This window comes from Oncorhynchus keta, chromosome 14 (genome assembly GCF_023373465.1).
Source record: "Oncorhynchus keta strain PuntledgeMale-10-30-2019 chromosome 14, Oket_V2, whole genome shotgun sequence".
In the NCBI taxonomy this organism is placed as follows: Eukaryota; Metazoa; Chordata; class Actinopteri; order Salmoniformes; family Salmonidae; genus Oncorhynchus; species Oncorhynchus keta.
The window spans coordinates 22,097,145-22,119,370 of NC_068434.1; the positions used below are offsets into that span (position 1 = coordinate 22,097,145).

Sequence of the window (22,226 nt, forward strand, 5' to 3'; positions counted from 1 at the left end):
GTGGAGGGAGGCCTGCCTGGGGGTTGGAGGTCGGTGCCTGAGGGGGTTTTGGCGTGCCGTGGGGGGACAGGGCCAGTCAGGCAGAGAGACAGTGTGTTGTTCTTTTTCTGATGGAGGGGAAAAGCCCTGTACAAGCAGAGCAGGCTGGGAACAGGGGACGCAAATTCTCCCGGAATAAAGCAGAGAAAAGTCCTCCTTTTGTTTTGCCTTGTGGTGTTCCTGCCACAGCTGCTGTGGGTTTTGGGAGGCTCGGTTCCCCTCCTCTAGTGTCTTTTAGCTGTCCCGTCCTGCTGTCGGGAGGCGACAGAGTGTTCCGGACACTCCTACCATCATACTCATCTCCACAACACCTCATGTCCACTAACACTTCCTGTGTGGATGGGGTCAATGTGCATCTTTGTACAGAAAATTCTTTCACATTATATCCCCCCAGCGGTGTTGTTGGAGTCCAGGCTCTGTTCACCAGGCTCTGTTCACCAGGCTCTGTTCACCAGGCTCTGTTCACCAGGCTCGAGCAGGGTATAATTGACTCTCTCCTTCAGACCCTGCAGTAGACATGACAGCCGCATGCCCCGACACACACACTTGTTTCCATTGGCTGTCAGTTGTGCTGTAATCCCATGGAAATGAGGAAATATTTCATATTCATGGACTCCGCAGGGGCAGGATGAAGAACTTCACATTTCTGAGAAACTCAAACAGAATTTACTGCCTGGGTGCACAGACCATCCGCTTACTCTCTGCACTTTATCTCAATGGGGAAGTAAATTATACTGAACAAAAACATAAAATGTAACAATTTTAACGGTTTTACTCAGTTACAGTACATATAAGGAAATCAGTCAATTGAAATACATTTATTACACCCTAATCTATCATTTCACATGACTGGGAATACAGATATGCATCTGTTGGTCACAGATACCTTAAAAAAGGTAGGGGTGTGGATCAGAAAACCAGTCAGTATCTGGTGTTACCACCATTTGCGTCATGCAGTGAAACACATCTCCTAAGTATAGTTGATCACGCTGTTGATTGTGGCCTGTAGAATGTTGTCCCACTCCTCGTTAATGGCTGTACAAAGTTGCTGGATATTGGCGGGAACTGGAACACGCTGTCGTACAGGTCGATCCAGAGCATCACAACCATTTTCAATGGGTGGTATGTCTGATGAGTATGCAGGCCTTGGAAGAACTGGGACATGTTCAGCTTCCAGGAATTGTGTACAGAACCTTGCGTCATGTGGCCGTGCATTATCATGCTGAAACATGAGGGGATGTCGGTGGATGAATGGCATGACAATGGGCTTCAGGATCTGATCACGGTGTCTCCGTGCATTCAAATTGCCATCGATAAAATGCAATTATGTTCGTTGGCCGTAGCTTATGCTTGCTCATACCATAACCTCACCGCCACCACGGGGCACTCAATTCACAATGTTGACATAAGCAAACCACTCGCCCACACATGCCTGCCATCTGCCTGGTACATTTGAAACCGCTATTCATCTGTGAAGAGCACACTTCTCCAGCATGCCAGTGGCCACCAAAGGTGAGTGAAGACAGATCAAGACCCTGGTGAGGATGACGAGCACGCAGATGAGCTTCCCTGAGACAGTTTCTGACAGTTTTTGCAGAAATTATTTGGTTAATCAAACCCACAGTTTCATCAGCTGTCTGGGTAGCTGGTCTCTGACGATCCCGGAGGTGAATAAGCAGGATGTGGAGGTGGGCTGGTGTGGTTACACGTGGTCTGTGGTTGTGAGGCCAATTGGACGTACTGCCAAAATCTTCAAACTGACGTTGGAGGCGGCTTATAGTAGATTAATGAACATTCAATTATCTGGCAACAGCGCTGATGGACATTCGTGCAGTCAGCATGCCAATTCTACGCTCCCTCAAAACTTGAGACATCTGTGGCATTGTGTTTTGTGACAAAACTGTACATTTAAGAGTGGCCTTGTATTGCCCCAGCACAAGGTGCTCCTGTGTAATCAGCATGCTGTTTAATCAGCTTCTTGATATGCCGCACCTTTCAGGTGGATGAATTATCTTGGCAAAAGAGAAATGCTCATTAACAGGGATGTAAACAAATTTGTGCACAACATTTGAGAGAAATGTGCTTTTTGTTCTTATGGAACATTCTGGGATCTTTCATTTCAGCTTATTAAACATGGGACCAACACTTTACATTGCGTTTATGTTTATATTTTTGTTCAATGTATATTAAATATTTGCATTTGAGTGTGTGTTAGTTTGCATGGTTATGATTGCATGCAAATCTTTGATAGTCATTTCCAACACAATTATTTTCTTTTTCTTTATTTAACTAGGCAAGTCAGTTAAGAACAAATTCTTACTTACAATGACGGCCTAATGGGACAAAGTGGGTTAACTGCCTTGTTCAGAACAACAGATTTCTACCTTGTCAGCTCGGGGATTCGATCCAGCAACCTTTGGTTACCGAGCTGACAAGGTAAAAATCTGCCGTTCTGCCCCTGAACAAGGCAATTAACCCGCCGTTCATAGGCCGTCATTGAAAATTATAATTTGTTCTTAACTGACTTGCCTAGTTAAATAAAAGTAAAATGAAACATTTTCAAGACCTCAAATTATGCATCTTAAATAGGCCTAGTCGATATCAGATAGGAAACCTGTGGCTTGTATCTATGCACTTCAAATTCTGCAAGAGCGAACTACCTGGTTCTTGAAGAGAATTGGTCTCTGTAAGAAAAACAAAACCCTTCTTCCCATTCTAATGAATAGTTGTTGTTGTTTGGTAGAGAAAGGCCTCTTATCTTCCCAGGGCCGACTGGGCTCCGACTCAGACTGGGGCTTAGCTGGGTACTAGCTGCCTGCATGCCTCCTGATGTGCCGCCTGTCATTCTCTCGTCTACCTCTCTTAAGTTAAGAGTCCTGTGGTCTGAGTTTGAGTAACTAGCTGACTGAGCCTCTTCTCTTCTCTCCGCAGGCACAGAAATCGTGGATTGAGAGAGCCTTCAACAAGAGAGAATGTGTTCATATCATAGTGAGTGCCAAAGACCCCCATAGGTACGTGAAAAGTACTAAAAGACAACTTTGTTGTTCAATGTGAATGGGAAATTCTTATTTTTGCTGTCTTACACTATATATACAAAAGTATGTGGTAACCCCTTCAAATGAGTGTATACGGCTATTTCAGCCACTCCCGTTGCTGATGTGTATAAAATTGAGCACACAGCCAGACAAACATTGGCAATAGAGTGGCCTTACTGAAGAGCTCAGTGACTTTCAACGTGGCACCGTCATAGGACGCCACTTTGCAACAAGTCACTTCGTCAAATTTTCGTCAAACTGTAAGTGCTGTTATTGTGAACTGGAAACGTCTAGGAGCAACAATGGCTCAGCCAGAAGTGGTAGGCCACACAAGCTCACAGAACGGGACCGCCGAGTGATGAAGCGCATAGTGCTTAAAAATCATCTGTCCTTTGTTGCAACACTCACTACCAAGTTCCAAACTACCCCTGGAATCAATGTCAGCACAAGAACTGTTTGTCGGGGGCATCATGAAATCGGTTTCCATTGCCGAGCAGCCGCACACAAACCTAAGATAACCATGCACAATGCCAAGCGTTGGCTGGAGTGGTGTAAAGCTCATCACCATTGGACTCTGGAGCAGTGGAAACACGTTTTCTGGAGTGATGAATCACCCTTCACCATCTGGCAGTCCGACGGACAAATCTGGGTTTGGCGTATGCCAGGAGAACGCCACCTGCCCCAATGCATAGTGCCAACTGTAAAGTTTGGTGGTATAGTAATAATGGTCTGAGGCAGTTTTTCATGGTTCTGGATAGGCCCCCTAGTTCCAGTGAACAGAAATAATAACGTGACAGCATACATCGACATTCTAGATGATTCTGTGCTTCCAGCTTTGTGGCAACAGTTTGGCATGACAATGCTCGCGTGCACAAAGCAAGGTCCATACAGAAATGGTTTGTCGAGATCGGTGTGGAAAAACTTGACTGGCCTGCAGAGAGCCCTGACCTCAACCCTTTGGGATGAATTGGAAAGCCGACTGCGAGCCAGGCCATATGGCAAACATCCGTGCCCGACCACACTAATGCTCTTGTGGCTGAATGGAATCAAGTCCCTACAGAAATGTTCCAACATCCAGTGGAAAGCATTCCAAGAAGAGTGGAGGCTGTTATAGCAGCAAAGGAGGGACCAACTCCATATTAATGCTCATGACTTTGGAATGAGATGTTCGACGAGCATTGTATGTTAGTCCCAATCTCTCGGACACCACACAAGGCATAGTGGAAGCAGCATCCAAAGCAGCTGTGTTCAAAATTGGTAGCAATGTTAAATATTTTTTAGCCAAATCAACTCAAAGACTTGTTTGAAGTAACATAAAGGTGAATAGCCCCCAAACAATGTACATTACATGGTTGCCCCCAGCTCCCCAATTGATTTGTAGCTAGAGGTGGCTAAAGTTAGCTGTTTAAAGTAATCAGAACTGTGGATTACAGTCTCTCCTGGCCTATATAATACTGCCAGGGTAAGGAACCATATAACTGTAATGTCTAAAACACCAAAGATTCACCACACACACAGTCTCATTCACATTTTATTTTACATTTATTTTAGCAAGGGAGCCCTGCAGATGTTTCATTCTCTAAAAAAAAGGAGGTATCTCTAAAGGACCTTATTAAATATATTAATATTTAATGAATCTGCCATATGTTCTGCATAAGTGGCCATTCAGAGCAAGCATAACAGACACACAATAAAATGCTGTGAATGACCAAATTCACTCCATTTCTAGGGAGCTACATCACACTGACATAAAGCATGCTATTGGCAGAACATAACACCTGTCACAGACATATTTCTGCATTAAAGAAACCAAGAATGATGCTTTCAAAAATGACATGTAATGAAGCAGTGAACACAGAATAAGTAAAGCTCTGGAGGGAAAATGAGGGGGCTCCAGGATCAAATAGTTACTCATCTGGAAAAACTGGGTCGACGACATGCAGGTGGAGAGAAATGTGTTTTTTCTTTGATCTCAGGCCGGTGTTTACATCATCTCAGAATAAAGATTCCAGTTGTCTGCCCTCAGGGACTCCTGTCTGGACCTGTCTCATTTCAACTCCATTATGTCCAATGTATGTGACTATTGACTACTAGTATGTCTAATGGCTATGATATTATGAGCATAATTCTAGCACATTTACAGAGGCTTTATCAGAGATTTGTACAAAGCAGAGAGAGTGGGCTGCATGGGGTTTGTGTGAACGGCCTTTGAACTCCATTCTCTCAGAGTAGATGAACTGGAACCTGCCCGACATGTCACTTCCTCCTTCCCAGATCTAGTGCACATCTGGTGTCTGATCAGAAGGATGCAACGTTCAGAATGTTTCACCTCACCTCTGACTACCTGTCCCCTCTCTTGCGCCTCCCCAGGTGCTGCTGTGGCCGTCTGATTGGTCAGCACGTTGGCCTGCCCCCCGGCATCTCCTCCAGTCAGAATGACAAGACGGAGCGTCTGGCTAAGAATGACAGCCTATCAGATAAATGGTCAATCAGCAAACACACCCAGCTCAGCCCCACCGACGCCTTTGGAACCATTGAGTTCCAGGGAGGGGGCCACTCCAACAAAGCCATGGTGACCACTTTATACCTAGGGTTGAATGATATAACACATAAAGGGTGGATAGACAGATAACAAAATATCTCTCATTGTAATCTATATTACACGTTGATGTTATACCAAACAAATGACAGCTATTGGTTATTTGTATGATCATTTGCAGTATGTGCGTGTGTCCTACGACACCAAGCCAGACCTCCTGCTGCACCTGATGACCAAGGAGTGGCAGCTGGACCTTCCCAAGCTGCTCATCTCGGTGCATGGGGGCCTGCAGAACTTTGAGTTGCAGCCCAAACTCAAACAGGTCTTTGGCAAGGGCCTCATCAAGGCTGCAATGACTACCGGAGCCTGGATCTTCACCGGCGGGGTCAACACAGGTGGGCTGGGTGGGTGGAGGCATGAAAAAGGCCCACTTAGTGGGCTAATAACAACCACGTGCTGTGACGTTGTTACCCATTAACCCTACACTTCTGTTTATCACTGCTCTTGCGTTGTGTTGTGGGTGTGAAAAATCAATACTAGTGTTAGTAAAAAAAAAATTAAAAAATACTCAGCCTAACCTTGACCCTAGCCACAACATTACATTTGGGTTTAATCTGGTTGGCGGGTGGTAGCCTCGAAGGGTTAGGTAACTGTATAGATGTAGGTCATAAACAGAAAGAGAAGAGAGAAACAGAGGGGCAGAGGTGGGGAGATGGGAGGGTGAATAATTGACGGAGAGGAGGATTTCGGGGACAAAAGGAAGTGGACAGTGAGTGTCAGGTAGAGGGATGAAATGAGATTCCCCTCAGGTATGACTGGGGGAGAGGGAGAGAGATTGAAAGAGGGTGGTGGGGCTGAGATATACCTTTCTGTCGCTCTGTCTCTGGGTGCGGTGTAAATGTTTTTATGTTTTCGTAGTCTGTGTATTATTTATCTAAGATTACTCTATGTATCAATCCTGACAGAATGGCCCTCTTTCTTCATCTCTCTTTCAAACACACGTACTCACATGCATAATCTATTCTCTCTCTCGTCTCACACACACACACACACACACACACACACACACACACACACACACACACACACACACACACACACACACACACACACACACACACACACACACACACACACACACACACACACACACACACACACACACACACACCACATCACAAACATACACTCAGGGGTGATCCGGCATGTGGGTGATGCGCTAAAGGACCATGCCTCTAAATCTCGGGGGAAGATCTGCACTATTGGCATCGCCCCCTGGGGCATCGTGGAGAACCAGGAGGACCTGGTGGGAAAAGACGTAAGTTACAGTGTGTGTGTGGGCGCGCGTGTGTGTTTGTGAGTCAAATCAAATGTATTTGTCACATGCTTCGTAAACAACAGTGACATGCTTACTTACGGGCCCTTCCCAACAATGCAGAGAGAAATATTTAACACGAGGAATAAATATACAATGAGTAACAATAACTTGGCTATAAACACATTTAGAAAAAGGGGTTCCAAAAGGGTTCTTCGGCTGTCCCCATAGGAGAACCCTTTTTGGTTCCAAGTAATAATTAAAAAACAGTTTGGTTCCAGGAGGAACGCTCTGTGGAAAGGGTTCTAAACAGACCCCAAAGTGGTTCTACTTGGAACCAAAAGGGTTCTTCAAAGGGTTCTCCTATGGGTACATGTTGGTGATTTGTATGATTCCCAATTAGAGGCAGCTGGTAATCGTTGTCTCTAATTGGGGATCATATTTAAGGAGCTGTTTTTCCCACCTTTGTTTATGGGATATTGTTTTGAGTTAGTGCATGTAGCAACTCTGTAGTCGCGGTTCGTTGTTAGTGTATTGTTTATTTGTTTTTGTCTTTGCTTAGTTTCACTTTCTAATAAAATATTTGGAACTCAACATTCGCTGCGCCTTGGTTCAATATTTATTCCAGCGAACGTGACAGAATATCCCATCAAACCAGGAACAAGCAGCATGTTCACCAGTTGAAGGAGATAATGGAGATAATGGAGGACAGCGACGATGACAGGGTTCGCGGCTACAGAAAGCCCAAGGATAAACCCAAGTTTCCTGGGGGGGCACATGGCGCTGGCGACTGAGCAGAGGGAAGAGACAGAGACTGTTAGGGAGGCAATGGCGAAGTTGGGAGAGAGTGAGATGAGAGAGATGTTGTGCAAGTGTGCTCTGCTCAACATCCGACCAGAGGATCCGGTTAGCAGTCTGGTGCAACCTATGCCGGTTGCACGCTTCTGGCCTCAAGTGCGCCGCTCCAGTCCGGTACGTCATGTGTCTCCTCCTCGCACTCTCCCTGAAGTGCGTGTCCCCAGTCCGGTATGTCCTGTGCCTGCTCCTCGCACTCTCCCTCAAGTGCACCTTCCCAGTCCAGTACGTCCTGTGCCTGCTCCTCGCACTCTCCCTGAAGTGCGTGTCCCCAGTCTGGTGCGTCCTGTGCCTGTTCCTCGCACTCTCCCTGAAGTTCGTGTCCCCAGCCCGGTACGTCCTGTGCCTGCTCCTTGCACTCTCCCTGAAGTGCGTGTCCCCAGTCCGGTGCGTCCTGTGCCTGTTCCTCGCACTCTCCCTGAAGTGCGTGTCCCCAGTCTGGTACGTCCTGTGCCTGCTCCTCGTACGATCCCCAGCCCAGAACTTCCAGCGACAGTTCCCAGTCCGGAGGTTCCGGCGACAGTTCCCAGTCCGGAGCTTCCCGCGACAGTTCCCAGTCCGGAGCTTCCGGTGACAGTTCCCAGTCCGGAGCTTCCGGCGACAATTCCCAGTCCGGAGCTCCGGCGACAGTTCCCAGTCCGGAGCTGCCGGCGACAGTTCCACGGTCCAGAACCTCCGTCGACAGTTCCACGGTCCGGAACCTCCGGCGACAGTCCAGGATCAGCAACCTCCTGAGACGGTCCATGGTCCGGAACCTCCAGCTCCATGGCCGGAGCCTTCCCCTGCGCCGATGTCCAGTCTGAGCAAGGCGTCCAGCTCCAAGGCCAGAGTCTTCTTCTGCACCGATGCCCAGTCCAGACACGACGTCCAGTCCCTCTCCATTGCAGGAGTCTTCCTCTGCACCGATGTCCAGGCCAGGGCTGGTGTCCAGTCCCGCTCCATGGCAGGAGCCTTCCTCGGCATCGAGATCCAGTCTAGGCACAGTGTTCTGCCTGGGTGGATCCGTGGGATGAGCAGGTTCTTCAGCCTGCACCAGAGCCACCACCAAAGATTGTGGATCTGCGAGTTGAGAGGGTTCTTCGTCCCACACCAGAGCCGCCCCCGATGATGGAAGATCCGTGGGATGAGCGGGTATTTTGTCCCGCACCAGAGCCACCACCGACAACAAATCACCCCCCCTACCCTCCCTATTTGGTTTCAGGTTTTGTGGCCGGAGTGGGGGGGTACTGTCACGCCCTGACCATAGAGAGCCATTGTTTCTCTATGGTGAAGTGGGTCAGGGCGTAACTGGGGGTGATCTAGTTTATTTATTTCTATGTGGTGTTCCAGTTTATTTTCTATGTTGGTGATTTGTATGATTCCCAATTAGAGGCAGCTGGTAATCGTTGTCTCTAATTGGGGATCACATTTAAGGAGCTGTTTTTCCCACCTGTGTTTATGGGATATTGTTTTGAGTTAGTGCACATAGCAACTCTGTAGTCACGGTTCGTTGTTAGTTTATTGTTTATTTGTTTTTGTCTTTGCTTAGTTTAACTTTCTAATCAAATATGTGGAACTCAACATTCGCTGCACCTTGGTCCGATATTTATTCCAACGAACGTGACAATAGGGTACCAGTACCGAGTCGATATGCAGGAGTACGAGGTAATTGAGGTTGATATGTACATATAGGTAGGGGTAAAGTGACTAGGCAACAGGATAGATAGTAAATACTAGCAGCAGACTTGGTGCATCAGTACTGCTTGCCGTTCAGTAGCAGAGAGAACAGTCCAGGACTTTGGTGGCTGGAGTCTTTGACAATCTTTAGGGCCTTCCTCTGACACCGCCTGATATAGAGGTCCTGGATGGAAGGGAGCTCGGCCCCAGTGATGTACTAGGCTGTAAGCACTACCCTCTGTCACGCCTTGCGGTTGGCTTTTTGAGGATCTGAAGGCACATGCCACATCTTTTCAGACTCTTGGGCTGCCTCATCGCTGTCAGTGATCAGGCCAGACACTGTTGTGTCGTCAGCAAACTTAATGATGGTGTTGGAGTCGTGCGCGGCCACGACTCCAACACTAGTTTATTATATTCAACTGCTGAGTAAACAAAATATGTTGATGAAAACTTTGTTGTGGTCCAACAGGTGGTCCGACCGTACCAGACCATGTCCAACCCACTGAGCAAGCTGACCGTGCTCAACAGCCTGCACTCCCACTTCATCCTGGCCGATAATGGGACCACAGGGAAGTACGGTGCTGAGGTCAAACTCCGCAGACAGCTGGAGAAACACATCTCCCTGCAGAAGATCAACACACGTAAGTGGGGCTGGTCACTGTCAATCATACCAACAGCCAATGACTGGCTGTGAAAAGAAAGGGAAATACCTGCACAGTGCACACTGTTCAAATGACAACCTTCCAAGATTGCTGTATTTACTTCTGGGAGAGTGGCTAATTAAATATTGTGCAGGTATTTCCCTTCACATCCCTTAAGTCATATACCGACTGGATGTTGGTCACTGCTAAGAACCAATGACTGTCCAATCCTAGACCTCCATTGCTCTTACAGTGAAATTTGGTCGTAGATCTCCAGTGAGATCATGGCATCATGATGAACATAACATTATTTAAAGGCCCAATGTAACAACTAGATTGCAAATGAAGTAAAAACATACTGCGGGTTTACTCTGAATATTTACACTTTATCTGAGGTGTCCAGTGAGCAAGCTGTTCCTCGTTGTCATTGTGTATCGACACAAAACCACCCCTGTAAACATGCTGAGTGAACCAACAGTGCCTTTATCTCCAACTGATTGAATTGGGCCCCCGAAGTACTACCATTTTATCAGGTAGGTTAATTGAGTTCACATTTCTGTTTTAACAGAGACAACCTGGCCAATATTCCATGTTCATGGTCGGTAGGCTGTCAGATTTAGCCCAAGGTGATTCTCCTCAAAAGGCTTTGAAACTGTCCCTCTCTCGCTGAAGTTTTTCCCTCAACCAAGTATTTAACCACCTGACACAGCTCTTCATCGCCTCAACTGAAGCCAGTAATCCTCCACTTCCACTCCCTTGTATGTGTGTGTATGTGTGCACGTGTGTGTGCAGGTGTGTGTGCACGTGTGTGCAGGTGTGTGTGTGTGTGTGTGTGTGTGTGTGTGTGTGTGTGTGTGTGTGTGTGTGTGTGTGTGTGTGTGTGTGTGTGTGTGTTTAAGAGAGAAATAGGTCTGAAAGGTTTTTTACTGATGCAGAGCTTGTGCATGTAATCAACACAGCCACTGCTGGCGATGAGAGCACAATGAATGATTTCAGATGCTCAGAATATATCTGTGTGTTAGTTATATATTGCACAACGGTATTATTCCTGAAGAAGGATTGTGTGCTCCTCTGTGTGAGGACCTTGTCACATCACATTTATCCTACTTCAATTTCCATTGTATCATGGAGACTGATAGCCAAATTAAATTGCATAAACATAAAATAAATAATGTGCACATCTCGTTGCCTCCACTCTTGACATAGACTTCTCAATTGTATGATTTCAAATGGAGCAAAGCTAGGAATGAACCTGCATCTGAAAACTGTTTCTTTCAGCTATAATTTATTATATTTGTCTGCTAGTTTTATCAACAAATTGCCTTATTAATTATTTATTTAGTTTTTTTTACCCCCTTTTTCGTGGTATACAATTGGTAGTTACAGTCTTGTCTCATCGCTGCAACTCCCTTACGGACTCGGGCGAGGCGAAGGTCGAGAGCGGTGCGTCCTCCGAAACACAACCCAACCAAGCCGCACTGCTTCTTGACATAATGCCCACTTAACCCAGAAGCCAGCTGCACCAATGTGTCAGAGGAAACACAGTACACCTGGCGATCGTGTCAGCATGCACTGCGTCCAGCCTGCCTCAGGAGTCGCTAGTGCGCAATGGGACAAGAACATCCCTGCCGGCCAAACCCTCCCCTAACCCGGACAATGCTGGGGCAATTGTGCACCGCCCCATGGATCTCCCGGTCGCGGCCGGCTGCGACAGAGCCTGGACTCGAAACCAGAATCTCTAGTGGCACAGCTAGTACTGCGATGCAGTGCCTTTGACCACTGCGCCACATGGGAGGCCCTATTCAAGTTTTTAACCTTTATTTAACTAGGCAATTAAGAACAAATTCTTATTTACAATGACGGCCTAAAAGTATTCTATGCTTTTGAATAAACTGAAGCAAGAATTTATAGCCAATATTTCCCATTTTGCACAGTATATCTTATGGAAATAGGACTGCTATATCACATTTTATGACTGCATCATCCCCTTTTTTCATGTAATTTCTGTCCATAACAGGGAATTGGTGCCCAGTAGGCCTATCCTGTTTGAGTAAACTGATACAATGGCTGCCTTTTCTAATAATGTTGCACTAACGCTCAGGGCTTGTTTCCCGAAAGTTTCTGAAGGCTAAGTTCATCATGGATCTAACGTTTTTTGGAAACCAGCCCTGTCTGTTTGTACTGTCAATCATCCAAACTCCTTCGTGCCTTCACCTTGCCTAATGACTCCATACATTCCCCTGTGTATAACTTCACATACCATGTCCTGTTACACTACAAACACTTATGCAATGTGATACTGTATTATTGGTATACACATAAATGTCAACATGTTTCATATGTATATAAAAAAAATAGAAAATGTTGTGAGCATTCAACCCTGACCTTTTGACTGCATCAGTGTTGTACTTTTTAAATATCCATCAGATACTGTAGAGTTTATATAGCCCCTGTTTTTACCATCCAGTCAAACAGACAAAGCAGTAACCCTAGCCCACAGGCTGAGATTACACTCACAAATGACAACTGTGAAGTCAACAGGAAGCAGGAAGAGATGTGCCTTCTTTGTCCATCCTGTCATGTGACCTATGGGCTTCCCTTTGTCATCCTATGCCTGGGCTCATATAAAGGGGGCTGGGGAGGCAAAGGGACGCCCAGTCGTCATAACAGCATCCCAACCGACCACATATAGCGTAATTAACAACTCAACTAACTCACCATCCCCAAATCAAGCAGTCCACAAACCATTCCAAACCAGAACAGTAACCATCACTACATTAACAGCATCCTTTTCATCCTCATTTAAAGCCTGGATGCATTTAATTAATTCAGTTGTTAGAAGAGCTTACTGCTGGTTTGTTGAGTGACACTGATAGTGTAGTGCTCAAATCAAATCAACGTATATTTGTCACATTCGCCGGAGACCTTACCGTGAAATGCTTACTTACATGCCCTTAACCAACAATGCAATTTTAAGAAAATATAGTTAACAAAATATTTATTAAATAAACTAAAGTAAAAAAAAAATAATAACAATAACGAGGCTAACCACCAGGGTAGTGTTTGTTCACCCGCACCCACCCGCAATTGCTAATAACCCTTCCACAACCGCCCGACTGTATGTGATAAAGTGAATATCTAAGGCCTGCACACAACCCTAACCTGCAAATATAGAACATGCTCTTTAGGCTACAGTCAAAGACTGCAGAACAAACATTTTGATAGGTTGTACAGAATTTTGTTTTGCCTGATTTGAGATATGTTTCTGCTTGTAATTTCCAACATTTTGGTGGGCTATTTGTCAGTCAGCTTGTTTATAATTAGATACTTGTAGTTTGTCTTTGTTGCCCTCGAAGACAAAATAAACTCTTGCTCAACAGAATAATGTAATAGATCGATAGAATGAATGCTTCAATCTAGTTGACATCGGTAAAGTTTCTCTGTCATCTTTCGTGGAGCAAAGACGTTTAGGGACTGGGGAGAAAATAAAATAAAGCAAAAATGTCCAAATGACATCAGTTTGACCAGTTGTAAGGAAATAGAAAGTAGTGAAAATGACCCAATGTGTTTCTGACAAGGTTTCAGTTCGGCTTCGATACATATTTTATGTGGTTGAAAAACTTTCAGCTTTTATGATGCTTTTATGATTTTTTATTTTATTTATTTATTTCACCTTTATTTAACCAGGTAGGCTAGTTGAGAACAAGTTCTCATTTGTAACTACGACCTGGCCAAGATAAAGCATAGCAATTCAACACATACAACAACACAGAGTTTCACATGGAATAAACAAAACATACAGTCAATAATACAGTAGAACAAAATAAAACAAAAAGTCTATATTCAGTGAGTGCAAATTAGGTAAGTTAAGGAAATAAATAGGCCATGGTGGTGAAGTAATTACAATATATAACTTCTTACAAGGCGTGAAGACATTTCAAGAAGTCCAGGCGATAATAGGCAACATTGATAACTCCAGCTTGGTTCCCAAGTTTGTAAACTATACCAAGCTTTCTCTGATATAGTGTCACCATAATATTTGAACTGAGAAACTGTAATCATAATCATTGCGATCTCAGTAGAAGACGTCCTAACAGAAATGCAGTGGTTCAATGGATCAGTCTAAAACTTTGCTCATACACTGCTGCCATCTAGTGGCCAAAATCTAAATTATGCCTGGGCTGGAATAATACATTATGGCCTTTCTCTTGCATTTCAAAGATGATGGTACAAAAAACATACAAAAAAAACGGTTTGTTTTTTCTTTGTATTTTCTTTTACCAGATCTAATGTGTTATATTCTCCTGCATTAATTTCATATTTCCACAAATGTCAAAGTGTCTCCTTTCAAATGGTATCAAGAATATGCATATCCTTGCTTCAATGCCTGAGCTACAGGCAGTTAGATTTGGGTATGTCATTTTAGGCGAAAATTGAAAAAAAGGGGCGGATCCTTAAGAGGTTTTTAAGCAAACCTGACGGAACAATTTTCTTGTTATTTTAATATACTGATAGCCAGGGGCACAGTCCAACACTCAGACATAATTTACAAATGAAGCATTTGTGTTTAGTGAGTCTGCCAGATAAGAGGCAGTAGGAATGACCGGGGATGTTCTCTTAATGTGTGTGAATTGGACCATTTTCCATAAGTACTTTTGTGTTCCAGAGAAAATGTAAGGAGTATTAAGTACATTGTTTTGTTTAGGAATGTAGTGAAGTAAAAGTAATAGTTGTCAAAAATATAAATAGTAAAGTAAAGTACAAATACCCCAAAAAACGACTTAAGTAGTACTTTAAAGTATTTTCACTTAAGTACTTTATGCCACTGCACAAAACGTATAAACAAAATGATTCACTGTTGAAGTTGATACATGTAGTCCCTTCATATACTGTACAGGATATGCGCAGCACTTCATTCAATTTATTGAATCAGTTATTGTTTTCTTGCTCAAACCGCGAGCAACACCTGTCAAACTCAGACATTTCTCTCAAAACACAAGGATGTCGATTCGTACGGGACTAGGGTTATCAGAGGATTTATTCTGGTTAGTCAATGTCCAGTTTCCATTTAATTAATTTAAACCGCTGGCTTCAGTTCCCTTGACATGCCATAGGCCTATTTGAAGTCCCTTCTCGTGACTGTCAAATTCGTATAGCGCCTCACAATCATCACACATAACATAACACACACTGCTATCATCCTCTTTTACCACCACTTTTATGGACCTCCCTTCTCTTTATTTTCAACTCTTCTTTTGACATCTTTTGTCTTTTTGAATAAACTTCCACAACTTCCTTTTTGCCTTTTTTCTGCCATTCCCAAAAGCATGATTAGTTGTTTATGCTATTTGGTGTGCATACCTTTAAGCCGTAAAGTTTAGGCTTATGGAGTTATATCAGCCTAAAATAATGAACAAAAAATCTCAATGTAACCTACAGAAATTGCACAATAATTATACATTTATGTTTTTTAAGGTATTGTTTTTCTTTATTCAACCCGCCCGCCATCCACCCGCCCTTCAGCCACACAATATTTCATGACCCTAAATCTACCTGCTATGAATCAACATGCGCATCACTATAGCAGGGTCATATTTATTAGCTCTCAACGTAGCAAAACATATTGCGACAGAAAACAAAAATGAGCCTTTATGGGACAAGCTCCAATGGTACCTCCACGTTTCAGACAGTTTGCTTCCATTTTGTGTGCCTAATGAATACCACCCAGGGTTCTATAAATGGACCATTTATTTATTTGATTATCTGTCCACAGTCAATAAAGATGCACATATTACTGAACAAAAATGTAAATGCAACATATGAAATGTTGGTCCCATGATTCAAAACATGGGTTGGTCCCAGAAAAATCCCAGAACTTTTCCATACTCACAAAAAGCTTATTTCTCTAAAATGTTCTGCACAAATGAGTTTACATCCCTTTTATTCAGCATTTCTCATTTGCCAAGATAGTCCTTCCACCTGACTCGTGGGGCATGTCAAGAAGCTGATTAAACAACATTATCATTACGAGGTGCACCTTGTGCTGGGGACAATTAAAGGCCACTCTAAAATGTGCAGTTTTGTCACACAACACAATGCCACAGATGTCTCAAGTTTTCATGGAGCATGCAATTGGCATGCTGACTGCAGGAATGTCCACCAGAGCTGTTACCAGAGAATTGAATGTTAATTTCTCTACCATAAGTCGCCTCCAACGTCGTTTTAGAGAATTTGGCAGTACGTCCAACTGGCCTCATAGCCGCAGACCACAGGTAATCACGCCAGCCCAGGACCTCCACATCTAGCTTCTTCACCTGCGGGATCGTCTGAAACCAGCCACCCGGACAACTGATGAAACTGAAGAGTATTTCCATCTCTAATAAAGCCCCTTTGTGGGGGAAAACTAATTCTGATTGACTGGGCTTGGCTCCCCAGTGGGTGGCCCACCAATGGTTGCGCTCCTGCCCAGTCATGTGAAATCCAAAGATTAGGGCCTAATTAAATGATTTCAATTGACTGATTTCCTTATATGCACTGAAACTCAGTAAAATCGTCCTCTTGGGTTTATATTTTTGTTCAGTATAAATGTCCCTCTCAGTAGGGTCCTCTGGGATGCGTCATGCCCTGAGGTTTCTCACAAAAAAAGAGGATAATGAAATAAGAGGAAAAATCATGTTGGAATGAAAGTGATACTTAGAAAAATCTGCCCCCAAGGTCCCATTGTACTGTATGTGCAAACCTGTGGTTGGTTACACAATACCTGTCAGGAACATTACTTCAAGACTAATACAATCAATATATATTGTCCTGGATATTAGTCATTTTTTACATTGTGTTTTGTGGACACAAGCACAAAACTATGTTAGGTCAGATCTAATGAATAAAATATTTTCCTAACATTTCTCCCATAGCTAAAACTAAAAAAGTACACCCTCCCACTCCATATTACATGCGGCTGTGTTGCCTCGTGTGCTATTGTGACTAAGGATCGAGGTGACAGCTCGGCTCCAGCTGAGGGTAACAGAATAAATGGATAAAGACAGGGCTTTGGGTGAAGTGCTGTTTATGGTGGCTGTGGCCAACACAGTCACACGCCAGGTTGGATACATTCCTGTCTCCTCCTGTCTCCTCCTGGCACAGCTGGAGATATGCCTGAGCAGCTTCCTTCAAAACTAACGGTATCCTCCCATCTCAGCCATTGTCCTTCCCTTCTTCCTCTTGTCCTCTGTCTTTGGTCTTTCTCAGTGATAAAGTATGGATTATTATTTTCAACATTATGTTACGAAACCAACTAGCCAGCCTACGAATAGGTACATGTTGCAGATTGTCCCTTTGAGATTAGAGAGATCCCTGTATAACCATACACAGGAATAGCAGGTAAATATTCTAGCCATAGTCATCCATCCCCCTGTCCTCTAGCCCTCTTAGATCATAGCCATAGTCATCCATCCCCCTGTCCTCTGGTCCTCTTAGATCATAGCCATGGTCATCCATCCCCCTGTCCTCTAGTCCTCTTAGATCATAGCCATAGTCATCCATTCCCCTGTCCTCTAGCCCTCTTAGATCATAGCCATGGTCATCCATCCCCCTGTCCTCTAGTCCTCTTAGATCATAGCCATGGTCATCCATCCCCCTGTCCTCTAGTCCTCTTAGATCATAGCCATGGTCATCCATCCCCCTGTCCTCTAGTCCTCTTAGATCATAGCCATGGTCATCCATCCCCCTGTCCTCTAGCCCTCTTAGATCATAGCCATGGTCATCCATCCCCCTGTCCTCTAGTCCTCTTAGATCATAGCCATAGTCATCCATCCCCCTGTCCTCTAGCCCTCTTAGATCATAGCCATAGTCATCCATCCCCTTGTTCTTTAGTCCTCTTAGATCATAGCCATGGTCATCCATCCCCCTGTCCTCTAGTCCTCTTAGATCATAGCCATGGTCATCCACCCCCCTGTCCTCTAGCCCTCTTAGATCATAGCCATGGTCATCCATCCCCCTGTCCTCTAGTCCTCTTAGATCATAGCCATGTTCATCCATCCCCCTGTCCTCTAGTCCTCTTAGATCATAGCCATGGTCATCCATCCCCCTGTCCTCTAGTCCTCTTAGATCATAGCCATGGTCATCCATCCCCCTGTCCTCTAGTCCTCTTAGATCATAGCCATGGTCATCCATCCCCCTGTCCTCTAGCCCTCTTAGATCACAGCCATGGTCATCCATCCCCCTGTCCTCTAGTCCTCTTAGATCATAGCTTGGTCATCCATCCCCCTGTCCTCTAGCCCTCTTAGATCATAGCGATAGTCATCCATCCCCCTGTCCTCTAGCCCTCTTAGATCATAGCCATGGTCATCCATCCCCCTGTCCTCTAGCCCTCTTAGATCATAGCCATAGTCATCCATCCCCCTGTCCTCTAGCCCTCTTAGATCATAGCCATAGTCATCCATCCCCTTGTTCTTTAGTCCTCTTAGATCATAGCCATGGTCATCCATCCCCCTGTCCTCTAGTCCTCTTAGATCATAGCCATGGTCATCCATCCCCCTGTCCTCTAGTCCTCTTAGATCATAGCCATGGTCATCCATCCCCCTGTCCTCTAGTCCTCTTAGATCATAGCCATGGTCATCCATCCCCCTGTCCTCTAGTCCTCTTAGATCATAGCCATGGTCATCCATCCCCCTGTCCTCTAGTCCTCTTAGATCATAGCCATGGTCATCCATCCCCCTGTCCTCTAGTCCTCTTAGATCATAGCCATGGTCATCCATCCCCCTGTCCTCTAGCCCTCTTAGATCACAGCCATGGTCATCCATCCCCCTGTCCTCTAGTCCTCTTAGATCATAGCCATGGTCATCCATCCCCCTGTCCTCTAGCCCTCTTAGATCATAGCCATGGTCATCCATACCCCTGTCCTCTAGTCCTCTTAGATCATAGCCATGGTCATCCATCCCCTGTCCTCTAGTCCTCTTAGATCATAGCCATGGTCATCCATACCCCTGTCCTCTAGTCCTCTTAGATCATAGCCATAGTCATCCATCCCCCTGTCCTCTAGCCCTCTTAGATCATAGCCATAGTCATCCATCCCCTGTCCTCTAGTCCTCTTAGATCATAGCCATGGTCATCCATCCCCCTGTCCTCTAGTCCTCTTAGATCATAGCCATGGTCATCCATCCCCCTGTCCTCTAGCCCTCTTAGATCACAGCCATGGTCATCCATCCCCCTGTCCTCTAGTCCTCTTAGATCATAGCCATGGTCATCCATCCTCCTGTCCTCTAGCCCTCTTAGATCATAGCCATGGTCATCCATCCCCCTGTCCTCTAGTCCTCTTAGATCATAGCTTGGTCATCCATCCCCCTGTCCTCTAGCCCTCTTAGATCATAGCCATGGTCATCCATACCCCTGTCCTCTAGTCCTCTTAGATCATAGCCATGGTCATCCATCCCCCTGTCCTCTAGTCCTCTTAGATCATAGCCTTGGTCATCCATCCCCCTGTCCTCTAGTCCTCTTAGATCATAGCCATGGTCATCCATCCCCCTGTCCTCTAGTCCTCTTAGATCATAGCTTGGTCATCCATCCCCCTGTCCTCTAGTCCTCTTAGATCATAGCCATAGTCATCCATCCCCCTGTCCTCTAGCCCTCTTAGATCATAGCCATAGTCATCCATTTCCCTGTCCTCTAGCCCTCTTAGATCATAGCCATAGTCATCCATCCCCCTGTCCTCTAGCCCTCTTAGATCATAGCCATAGTCATCCATTCCCCTGTCCTCTAGCCCTCTTAGATCATAGCCATGGTCATCCATCCCCCTGTCCTCTAGTCCTCTTAGATCATAGCCATGGTCATCCATCCCCCTGTCCTCTAGTCCTCTTAGATCATAGCCATGGTCATCCATCCCCCTGTCCTCTAGCCCTCTTAGATCATAGCCATGGTCATCCATCCCCCTGTCCTCTAGCCCTCTTAGATCATAGCCATAGTCATCCATCCCCCTGTCCTCTAGCCCTCTTAGATCATAGCCATGGTCATCCATCCCCCTGTCCTCTAGCCCTCTTAGATCATAGCCATAGTCATCCATCCCCCTGTCCTCTAGCCCTCTTAGATCATAGCCATAGTCATCCATCCCCTTGTTCTTTAGTCCTCTTAGATCATAGCCATGGTCATCCATCCCCCTGTCCTCTAGTCCTCTAAGATCATAGCCATGGTCATCCATCCCCCTGTCCTCTAGTCCTCTTAGATCATAGCCATGGTCATCCATCCCCCTGTCCTCTAGTCCTCTTAGATCAGCCATGGTCATCCATCCCCCTGTCCTCTAGCCCTCTTAGATCATAGCCATGGTCATCCATCCCCCTGTCCTCTAGTCCTCTTAGATCATAGCCATGTTCATCCATCCCCCTGTCCTCTAGTCCTCTTAGATCATAGCCATGGTCATCCATCCCCCTGTCCTCTAGTCCTCTTAGATCATAGCCATGGTCATCCATCCCCCTGTCCTCTAGTCCTCTTAGATCATAGCCATGGTCATCCATCCCCCTGTCCTCTAGCGCTCTTAGATCATAGCCATGGTCATCCATCCCCCTGTCCTCTAGTCCTCTTAGATCATAGCTTGGTCATCCATCCCCCTGTCCTCTAGCCCTCTTAGATCATAGCCATGGTCATCCATACCCCTGTCCTCTAGTCCTCTTAGATCATAGCCATGGTCATCCATCCCCCTGTCCTCTAGTCCTCTTAGATCATAGCATGGTCATCCATCCCCCTGTCCTATAGTCCTCTTAGATCATAGCTTGGTCATCCATACCCCTGTCCTCTAGTCCTCTTAGATCATAGCTTGGTCATCCATACCCCTGTCCTCTAGTCCTCTTAGATCATAGCATGGTCATCCATCCCCCTGTCCTCTAGTCCTCTTAGATCATAGCTTGGTCATCCATACCCCTGTCCTCTAGTCCTCTTAGATCATAGCATGGTCATCCATCCCCCTGTCCTCTAGTCCTCTTAGATCATAGCATGGTCATCCATACCCCTGTCCTCTAGTCCTCTTAGATCATAGCTTGGTCATCCATACCCCTGTCCTATAGTCTGCTTGTGGACTCATCCCTTATTTGTGCACTTGTCATATCCCCTTGTCCTCCCCTTTAAACAACTCATCCTCACACACCCTCGTTCCCATGTGTCAATGTCAGATGACTACAGGAATCCTTGAAGAACAGTGCTGTTTCTGTTCCCACCAGACTCCCATCTCTCCCCGTGGCAACAATTCAAACATCCAGGCAGATAGAAGAGTGAGACAGCAGACGGCCTCAGGTGACGGTCATAGCTCTCTGCTGTGTGTGGTAATGCACTAGTCTCAGAGAGGGAAAGGGAATGAGAGATGAAGTGGAAAGAGAGGCGATGAGGTTACCTTGAGAGGTCTCTTCTGAATAGGAGGATGAGAATATACAAGAGGACGGAGAGAGAAAGAGGGATCCTTTTCTCTTCATGTAGCCTTCACCTACTCTCTCGTCAGCACTAAGGTGTGTGGTGTGTGTGTGTGTGGGGGGGGGGTTCTCTGTCTGTTTTTAGGTGTGGGGGGTTATCTATACCATTTTTAATCACAGTCCTATGTAAAGGATGAGAAATGGCCCCTGCAGGAATTGGATTCTAATCAAATGCTATGAAGCCCTGACTTCAGCTGGGACCCACAGGACCAGTGTTTCCGACACACTCATTTTGCTGTGGCGCTGGGCCAAGGGCAAAATCATTGCCACCAGTGAAAAAAATAAGGAAGATTCAAAAATATTTCTGCTGAGATGCACTTTGAAGCTGCTAGAAAAGTCCACATTTACTTTTCCTCTGCATAATGGCGATTTTTAGCATGTAAATCTTGGTGCAGCAACTCAACCAATTTGTTTTAGATGCATGCCAGCAAAAAAACATAACACTAAACTGCCTTTTTAAAAACCACAGCTTATATGGCTGACTTGCTTAAGTAAATGTGGTTTCTACTGACTCTGTCGATTTGTGTAACTTGATAAGAACCACATTCTTCTTCATTAGTAAGGAATGCTGACATTAATTTAGACTTTTGAACCATACACAAACATCATTACATTTACGTTCAGTAAATTCATAATGTTTGTTCTTATATAATCAACACTTAGCTGTAAGTATAAGCAAGTGCAAGCTAACAAGCTGTG

At 45.2% G+C, this 22,226-nt stretch overlaps 1 protein-coding gene across 8 annotated transcripts in view; it reads left to right on the forward strand.

Moving 5' to 3' along the window:
- LOC118370617 (transient receptor potential cation channel subfamily M member 3-like) overlaps positions 1–22,226 on the forward strand; it is a 193,082-nt gene that overhangs the window by 89,265 nt on the left and 81,591 nt on the right. For all 8 annotated transcript variants that reach the window (XM_052461302.1, XM_052461307.1, XM_052461303.1 and 5 more), the window contains exons 2-6: positions 2,971–3,050; positions 5,445–5,646; positions 5,795–6,008; positions 6,807–6,931; positions 9,909–10,080. In XM_052461302.1, coding sequence (XP_052317262.1) covers positions 2,971–3,050; positions 5,445–5,646; positions 5,795–6,008; positions 6,807–6,931; positions 9,909–10,080 — 793 coding nt within the window. The remainder of the gene's footprint in view (positions 1–2,970; positions 3,051–5,444; positions 5,647–5,794; positions 6,009–6,806; positions 6,932–9,908; positions 10,081–22,226) is intronic.